We start from the raw sequence: 9,407 nt of genomic DNA, 5'->3' as shown, positions 1-9,407 counted from the left end.
GGCACGGTCTGAACTGAGCAATATGGCCCATCCCTTCGTGAACACCTCTTTCAGTGGCATCCTCAAAGCTTAACAAGAATTCAAACAGTTTGGGTGATTTTTTTTGTACGATACGGCCACTGTTTTCTGCCTGCGCATGTAATTTTTGTCTGACTCAGAAGAAAAAAAAAATAGAGGGAAGAAAACCAGCCCTAAACTGAAAGCACTGAGGGTCTGTGCATTTGCAGATACCTCTCAGGGGAAAGGGAATAGCCTTTGCTGTCATCATTACCACTGTCTGAATCACTTGCTGTTCTAGTGACTAATTCATGACGTCCTCGAGATGTTTGTGTCACATCTGTAATTACAGTCATGCTGCAGCTACCTAAACAGAAGACACTCATATATATGCTTGTATGTATATGTATGTATTTGTGTTTGATTTTTTCCCACAGTTGCGACTCTCCCGTGCCTGTAGCTGATAACAGCCATGTCAGCCCAAAAGGACAGATGGGTTTCTTCCTTCTCTTTCCTGCTCTTCTGTGCTTCCTCCATCCCAACGCAGGGAAGTGCGAGGCTGCTGCGGGAGCTGAGCCCCCAGGAGTATTTCAGTAGCTTGCAAGCCGGCAGAGCATCCCTGGCTTATTTCAGCCATAATGGTATGTATTTAATGGTATGCATTTGCGTCAGCCTGGGTTTTCTGCAAAGGCTCGTGTGAGGGTGTGTGTGAAAGTGGAACAATGAAGAGGCAATTCTTGACATTTTTAAACCCAAAGTGATTTTGAAGAGCTGGTCAAGCTCAGGTGGTAAATGTGAGTTTGCATGGCCCTGAGTGCTCCTGACAGACGGAGCACTGGGGTGAGATCTTTCCCAGGCACGTTCCTTCGAACATTTTCATTTATTTTCTGGAGGTACCGTGGAATTGAAACCCAGCCTCCTCCCTAAGGAGAAGTCCTCTCAGGGGGCTGGGTTTCTTTTCCATGGTACCTCCCAGGGAAAGGGGGATTCCTTGCATGCAGGGGAGTCAAGAATTAGAAGGAGATCCTTGGCCTTGCTTGTTCTGCACCTTCATAACCTCTAGATATAGTTTCCCAGGGACATCGTTATGGGCAGGGTCACCAGCACAGCTCCTACATCACCACTGAGTGTGTTAGAAAGGAAGGTGGGGAGACTGGGGGCATTTGTGTTGTTGCCCATGGTTTTGTTTCAGAAAATACCTTTACTTTCTGAGCACGAGCGAGACTGTATGGTGTCAAGCTCTGCCTCAGTGCCTGGCAGGAGGATGCTCTTGACCCTGAGGATCTGCAGCCCAGCCCAGCAGCACCCACCTGACAAAACCAGTCCCAGTCCCTCTGTCTCCCCCAGCCACATCCCCGCAGGCATCTCCACCGGCCGCACGCCACGGCTCCCTGTTTGCCCTGCTCTGCTCAGATGTCCCAGGGCTGGTGCAGGAGGACCTCAGCATGCTGTTACCATGCCAGAGCACAGACAGTGCTTGCCCTGAAGGTGCTCTCTTCTGTCTCATCCATAAGGGGAAGGGCTGGAAACCAGCTTTTTTTGTTTGGTTGTTTTTTTTTTCAGTTTCTCCTGGTGTCCAGCCCTTCTTGGAGCAGATCGAGAATTCAGCCGAGGCCCTCCAGGACTATGGCATTTCGGTGGTGAAGGTGAATGGGGACAAGGAGCGGGACAGGCTATTTCTGCAGATTATTTCAGCGGGGCTTCCTGCGGGGTGGACAGAGCCACCTTGGGGACTGACAGCAGTGGGACCCCACAAGAAAGCAGATGTTGGCAGACCAGGGCATCCCATTTTATCCCTTGCCCTGACCTTACATCTCCTGCTTGTGGGTTGTGTCACACCTTCTGCCTGTGGGACGTGGGCAGGTTCCTGTGTCCCAGAGAGGCTCGATGTTGTGCCTGTGTCTCCAAACACAGCAAAGCAGAGGACTGGCAGTGCTGTGGTAGCCCTGAGTTGCTCCTGGCCTTCCAGTTCATTCTCAGTAGATGAACTCGTGCATTTTGGGGTCCCTCACTACAAGAAGGATGTTGAGGTGCTGGAGCGTGTCCAGAGAAGGGCAACAAACCTGGTGAGGGATCTGGAGCACAAGTCTTAGAAAAAGTGGCTGAGGGAGCTGGGGGTGTTTAGTCTGGAGAACGGAAGTGTGAACTCCAGTCCACAGCTCTGCACTCCATTTTATTGTATTTTCTCTCCCAGCAGGTTTAGAAAGGCTGTGTTTACACCCTTGAATGGAAGAAAACCGTAGTGCGGTACATTTGTAGTCATTTGTGGAGCTGAATGTCTGATTACATGCTTTCGATGTCTAGGTTAATTGTCCCAAAGAGGATGTCTCAAGATACTGTGGAAAAGAAAATACATTAAGGAAAGCCTACCTGTTCAGGTGAGGGGGCCTTTCTGGGCACCACACTGTGATTGATTTCCAGTGCAAATGTTTGAAGGAAACGCTGTCAGTGATCAGAGATGTCTGTGTAGGAAGAGAGGAGCCAGGAAGACAGCAGTGGCATATAGAGTTCACCGAAAAGTACCCCCAAAAGGTCCAACACAGGCAAAGTAGATGCTTTGTCCTCAGTGTGAAACCTCCCATGCTGGCCCATGTTCATTTGAGCAGCAGAGGGCTGTGCTGCTACATGAAACTATGAGAGAAATCCTGCATCAGTGTTCTTCTGTCCTTGTGGCCTCCCACCACCAGGTCCTCCAGATTTAACACTCATTCCACTAGGTTTTGTGTCTAGTCCTAGAAAGAAACACTCTTTGGTGCTCTTCCCATTGGTGTGGTTAGCTCATCTGCCCTGGATGAGAAGGTTTAGCTCTTGGTCTCTCCATGGGTCATCAGCTGGAAGCTTCTCCATGTATCAGTTTAGTTCTCATTGGCTGTTGTACATGACCCACAGAAACATTTCTTCTGGTGGTGAGGATCTACAGGGTGATGCTTGGTATATAGAGACCTTCTGTCAGTCTGTGCTAGGCTTCTTATCAACACTCCCCAGAAGCTGAGTGAAATGGCAGTGACAGAGGTGACTTCTCTAAAACAGCATTGCCTGGACACCTAGTCCTGCAAAATCCCCAAATTCAAACCTGACATTTTCTTTCCAGCCATACCTGCCAGGAGATATCTAGAAGTATTCAGCAGAGTGGGAACTGAATTAGTGCTTGTAGCTAATCCTGCGTAGTTTCTTTGGTGATGCTCTTTCTTCCCTCCCTAGAGGTAACATGCTGCTCAGAGAGTTCCCCACCGATGCCTTGTTTGATGTGAACTCCATTGTTGCTAACGTTTTGTTGTAAGTACAGACCAGATGCATCTCTGTGAAATCCTTTACTTTCCATTTTCACTTGTTGATGTAAAGTTTTGCATAAATACAAACCCCGCGTATTCCAGGGGCTGCTCTCAGCCAAGCAGAAGGCTGCTTCTCTCTTTGGTGTGGTTTGACTCTTAAACCTATGTCCTTGAGATGACTTACCAGCAGACATCCGGGCAGCTGGAATTTTATCTTGTTTTACCCATCACCATTATGTGTCTGCAAATTCGCTCTTAAGAAGAAAGAGTTACTAATGAGTTTTTTCTGACTCCTCAGTGCCCTGCTCTTTAATGAAGTTAAATACGTTGAAACACTGGCAGATCTTCAGAACATTGAAAACATGTTGAAAGGGAGGTCGAACATGGTCTTTGCCTATGTACCAGCTACGGGGACAGCAGGTATTAACACTCAGCTTTTTATCTTTGCTCTCCTTCCAGAGCCTTTGTACTAAGGTGCAAGGGAGCTGAGTTTCTGACCCAAAATCCTGCAAATGGAGGATCAAGAAAACCTGAAAGGGCCACCCAGACACAAGTAGTCCACCTCTGTGTGCCTTGCTGTGTTTCCAAAGGGATTAGTTGCACCAGAAAAGTTTTGCTGGGAGCACAAACTTTCAGAGCTGGACTTGAGAGGGAAAGCAAGCCAGCGGTTGCTGTCTTAAAAAATAAACAAACCCATAGGCAGATCTCTGGTTATGAAGTAGAATGGGTTCAGATACGCGACCCATGTGTTTACTGGGGATCAGCAACTGGGTCCAGCTCCAGTTACTCAGTTACCTTCATAGTGTGTCTTCAGACAGCTGTGACTTCATACCGAGACCTTCTGAAAGCCTGGACATTGATAGGTACAGCTGGGAAGGATGAAGAGGGAGATCTGGAGGGAGCTGAGATGAGTTCCTCTTGCCTTTCTCTTTCCAGAGCACAGAGCTGTGATGGAGGCAGCTTTTGTCTATGGGACTGTCCACCAGTTTGTTCTCACGACCGAGGCAGCGCTGTTGAAAGACACTGGGTATGTCCAAACACACACACACCAGGTAGAGCTGCTGCCTTGCACTGTTGGCTCTACTATTCTGTTCTCAGATTCCCAGGTCAAATCTGGGATGGTATTAGGATGTTATGACAAGGGTGGACAGTCAGATCTGGTTTGCTGTTCCAAAACCAGCTGCTGCTTGTGTTGCTGGACTTGAACTAGCCATGCCATTTGTGACTGTTCATTGAACATCATTTTATAGGAGAAGAGCCCACTGTCTCCTTTCCATAGCTGACTGACCAAAGCTCAGCCATGGGCTTTCAGGAGGGCTGATATAGCTGATATTATAGTCTTAAAACACTCAGCCTTGTGCTTTGATGATCAGGTCTGGCCAGCTGAGAAGGGTTAAGAACTGCTACAGTGGGTCAGAGCAAAGCTTACCCTGCTCCATATCTTACCTCTGCAGTGGCCGTAAGTGCTTCCCAAGGGATGTGAGGGAATGGATGTGTGTTGCCTGCAACCTCACATCTTCTGGCAGTCAGAGGTTTTGTGACTCAGAGATGAGAACTGAACCTGTATCATGGTGTTAGCAGCCACCAGAATTTTTTTAAACACATTCTGACTTTCCATCTCCACAACTTCAAGCAGCAGTGAGTTCTGCAGTTCAGCTGCATGAGACACTCTTCCCCGAGTGTTGGGTTTGGGACTTCCCACCCCATGGCGTCACTGGAGCTGGTAAGCTCCAGCCATCCCCTTCGTACGCATTAGAAGAGCAGATCCTTCAATGCGACTTGCTGCTGCTGTGACCTACTGCAGTCAGGAAACTGGGAGGGAGGAAGGTGGGAATACCACATAGCATGTTGCATCTTCAGCAAAGCGTTTATGCAACGATCTGCCTGCTTTCACAGGTGACACCAGGGCAAGAACCAAAGCGATCCTTGTCCGAGATGCCGTCCCATCCTTGCAGGACCGTGATCATGGACAGCATTTTGTGCTTGCCACTAGATGGCACGGTTGTCCTTTGTATAGGAATTGGCTTCATTCTGCTTAAAGCAGAGAGGACACCAGCAGGCCATCTCCTTAGATGACGAAATGGTGGTGGCTTCACCAACATGAATAGCTTTCAGCCAACTGGGGTGGCAGGCTTTGGGGTCTTAATACTACATGCTGCTCTTCCACAGAAAGATCTTAAAGTCCTTTACAAAGAAGGTGATCCCTATTTCAGAGGTGGGGAGTGGGTATGTAAGAAAAGAAGTGTGACATCCCAAAGCTGACCTACAAGCTAACACCAGTGGTGGTTCAGAGCAGGAACCACTAACTAGGGAACCATCCTGGTTAGTGCTTCCTGTGGTGCAGCCAAGACCAATGCTGTTCAAAAGGTGGAATATTCCTTATACAGTCTGTAAGATGTCATCAGTGAGGTAAAAGACATGAGCAAATCTGTACTTCAGCTGTCCTCCTGCCAGGATCTCCAGCAGGGTGGCATGGCTGGTCCCACTGAGAAAAGCTTAATTTGTGTCCTTCTTAAGCCAAATATTCTGGGATTGAGGTAATTTATACCTGGGGAGCCAGGGCTTCTATTAGATGTTCAGCACGATTCTGGAAAGTGCATGGACACAATTGTACCTGTCAGTAGTAGGGCTCTTGAAGACATCCCACAAGCCTGCCAAACCCTGAACTTGAGGTCATCATCTGCCCTGTAAAAGGTGTCAGCAAACATGGTCATTCTGTCAGGGTGTATTAAAACCCTACGGTGGATGCCTAGCTCAGCATGGTTGTTGTTTTCTCTCTCACAGCAACGATGAGCCTGATGTGTCATCTGCCCAGCTGTTGTTCTGCCACTGCCAATGGGTCACGGACCTGGCGCAGCCCTGCAGGAGGACGGCCATGGGACAGGCTCTGACGATGCTTAACATCCACAGGCACCTCAAGCTCATGGGGGCTCCTCTGGTGGTATGACTGGGAAAGAGGAGCCACTTGGGCTGTGGGCATGAGGGCAGCTGGGATGGATGTGAGGATGAGGGAGGTGTGAGCAGAAGGCAAGGCTGAGCGTGAGAATCTGCCCCTTCCCCATGAAGTTAGTGGCAAAGCTGCAAGGTTGGGTCCAAGCAAGGAACAGGCATGGGGCTGGACAGGAGCGACACTCCATTGCACTGCTCAGCTTGTTTAGACCTTTCTAGGGACCCCTGGCACCAATGTGTGCTCCTCTAACTGTCTGTAAGCACCATGAGTGGGGACGAGGTGGAGGTGCCCCTTGGACTTTGCTGGAACATTAGAGTAGAATAGAATAGAATTGAATTGAATTGAATTGAATTGAATTGAATTGAATTGAATTTCAGTTGGAAGGGACCTACAATGATCATCTAGTCCAACTGCCTGACCAAAAGTTAAAGCATGTTGTTAAGGGCATTGTCCAAATGCCTCTTAAATGCTGACAGGCTTGGGGCATCAACCACCTCTCTATGAAGCTTGTTCCAGTGTTTGACCACCCTCTCAGTAAAGAAATGCTTCCTAATTTCCAGTCTACACCTCCTCTGGCGCAGCTTCAAACCATTCCCACGTATCCTATCCCTGGACCCCAGAGACCTTCCTCTCCATGTCCCCTCTTCAGGAAGCTGTGGAGAGCAATGAGGTCACCCCTCAGCCTCCTTTTCTTCAAGCTAGACCAACCCAAGGTCCTTAGCTGCTCCTCTAGGCTCCCCACAGGAGGCTCAGCTCCCTGGGAACTTTGATATCAGTCATTCATGCCTTGGTGAGCACAAGGGACAGGAGACCCCCTCCTATCTCCTCTTCCCATGGGGCAGTGAACTTCATCAGGCCTCCATTTCCCACTGGTGACATCTCTGCCCAGACGAAAGGATGGGTAGATGAGCTGGTAAGTGCCTCCTTCAGCCAGTCTTCTGGGTTAGGTCCATGGAGGGAAGGCACTTCGTTAAGCAGCTCCGTGCTGTCATAAAGCAGCATGTCCAAGGCAAGAAGAGAGAGAATGCCAGCTCTTGCATGTTGTGGCTGGGGTTTTCAAACTGCCTCGGGGAATGGATGTCAGGTAAATAAAAATTAATGGAGATTTGACATCTGGAGTTGCTAAGTCACAAAAGGCATGCATAATAAAGCCCAAGTTTTTAATGGGGAGGGTCATGGCAGGTTGGAACAGTTTAACTGGGCTTGTGTGGGTTCTGCTTCAATGGATGTTTTAGAATCAGGATTGGAGGCTTTTTCTTGAGGGTCTCTCTATTTCTGTGGCTGGGGAGCACATGGTGGCTTGGGCTGTGCTGGAGAAGATCTGAGGTGCCTTTAATGATGTGGAGATGTGCTGCAGTACAACCATGTCTCTTCTCCAGACGGAGGTTGCTGAGGACCCAGAGAAGGTTTCCACTGTTCACTTACAGCTTGGGCTACCACTTGTGTTCATCCTCAGCCAGAAAGAGACCTATGAAGCTGACAGGAGGACAGCAGAATTTGTGGCCTGGCAGCTCTTGGGGAAAGCAGGAGTTGCCCTTTTGTCCAGGTATTTGCTTTCAGGTGTTTTGGGGTCCTCCTTGCTTTTTGTGGTGTTTCCAAGCTCGGTTACCCCACCGCCAGGATGATCGTCAGTGGGCTTATTCACATTTGTGTGGGTAAAACTAGGCTATGTCCTGCGAGAGGATGTCACATTTAAGGACTTGTCCAGAATCAGATTAGTTTGGTTTCAGACTGGCTGAGAGTGTAGAAATGTTTTGAGTCTCTTGCTGACTTAGAAGTGGAAAAACAGTCAGATTAAGAGAGATTTGGAAAGGAAACAGCACAGATGGAAGGTTTGTATTTTGCCCTAAAATTAAGGGCAGAAGATCCAGTAAAGGAGGTGTACTGTGGGTGCTGGGTGCCTGGGTGCTGGGATGCGATGGGCGTGTCCACTCAGTATGCCATGTCCCCTCATTCAACAAGGGCTCTCTGAGTTAGACCAGCGCGCTTGTTCCCCAGGAAGACAGGAGACATTGCTTGTGGCTGGCCATAGGGCAGCTGTGCTGTGGAGATCTGCCTTCCTCTGCGGTTGACTACCAGTTATTTATCTCTGCTCCATGGGCTCAGGAGCAGCCTGCGTACACCAGACTGGTTTGTGTTTGCAAGTGCTTCCATGGTGTCTTGCCAAAGGAGGTGTGCAGCCCCTGTAGGCATGGTTGCACGGCCTTTGGGGATGTCTGCTGGCAGCTGTGCAAATGGGAGGAGATGGAGGAAGGATGGGTGTGGGCTCTCTTATTCCAGCTTTCTGCCACTGTGGTACCTCCCTGTATGGAGGCACTTCTTGGCTGCATTTACTCATGAGCTGAAGTCCACCAGCAGAGCAGCTGCACTGGGATGCGGCTACTAGTGCATGAGCAAAGACCCAAATCATGGAAAGGGAATCCAAGCCCCTTGCGAAATAGGCACGTTATTGCAGTGCAGTCCCACCAGGAGGTCACTTGGAGCCTATTTCTCCACCACTGACATTGATTCCGGGTTCCTGCACGTTCTCTGGTGTCCTGAGGCACAACTCTGTGAGGACGTGGTGCTGCTGAGAGGTGGACTTGCCAGCCAGGCAGTCTGAATGGAGGGGGTGACCTTGCACATCGCACCTTCTAATGTTCACTTTGTATTTTGGAAGGGACCTCGTAGATTTGAACATTCTACTCCGGTCAAACGTCGCTCTCAAGACACCAGATGAGGTTAGATGCTGGATTTTTTAATTGTACAACTCTTATTTCCCTATCTGGGCATGGTGCTCTTGAGTGTTGCTCGGCTCCATTGTTATTTGACAGCGTTCTCAAAAGCTCAAGAGGAAATGTCTTTCCATAGCCGCATGCGTGTATTTGGAACTGCCTGAGTTTGGTACTGCAGAGCAATTGTGCCTGCTTATAGGAGACAAAAGAAGGTGTTTATTTTGGGTTCAAAATGTGGGGTGACATCTCCGTTACACCTTAACACAACGCAAGGCTGTGAACTACCGAAAGCAGTAGTCCAAGTGCAAATTCCCCAAAGATTTGGATTTCTGAAGGCCCTTGGCCCTTTAGGAAAGGTGTTCAAAAGATGAGAGAGGAAATGAGTGTGAAACTAAGAGCAAACTGAGAGCAAACAACCAAAGGTCTGTGCTGAACTGATGTAACCGAATGCTGCTGGCAGCTTTCTGGGAAAAG

At 49.0% G+C, this 9,407-nt stretch overlaps 1 protein-coding gene across 1 annotated transcript in view; it reads left to right on the top strand.

Annotated features, from left to right (window-relative positions):
* Window positions 1–469: 469 nt before the first annotated feature.
* The window catches only part of TXNDC16 (thioredoxin domain containing 16), a gene marked incomplete at its 5' end in the record, with an annotated part of 32,977 nt that continues 24,039 nt past the window's right edge, over window positions 470–9,407 (top strand). Inside the window, 9 exons of the mRNA XM_082000423.1 lie at window positions 470–638; window positions 1,561–1,643; window positions 2,302–2,375; window positions 3,199–3,273; window positions 3,568–3,689; window positions 4,206–4,296; window positions 6,054–6,210; window positions 7,599–7,765; window positions 8,879–8,939. Of these exons, the coding sequence (XP_081856549.1) occupies window positions 470–638; window positions 1,561–1,643; window positions 2,302–2,375; window positions 3,199–3,273; window positions 3,568–3,689; window positions 4,206–4,296; window positions 6,054–6,210; window positions 7,599–7,765; window positions 8,879–8,939 (999 nt within the window). The remainder of the gene's footprint in view (window positions 639–1,560; window positions 1,644–2,301; window positions 2,376–3,198; window positions 3,274–3,567; window positions 3,690–4,205; window positions 4,297–6,053; window positions 6,211–7,598; window positions 7,766–8,878; window positions 8,940–9,407) is intronic.

The sequence above is a fragment of the Phaethon aethereus genome (assembly GCF_964289735.1).
Source record: "Phaethon aethereus genome assembly, chromosome: 5".
Lineage (NCBI taxonomy): Eukaryota > Metazoa > Chordata > Aves > Phaethontiformes > Phaethontidae > Phaethon > Phaethon aethereus.
This window is presented reverse-complemented; position numbering and strand designations above follow the sequence as displayed.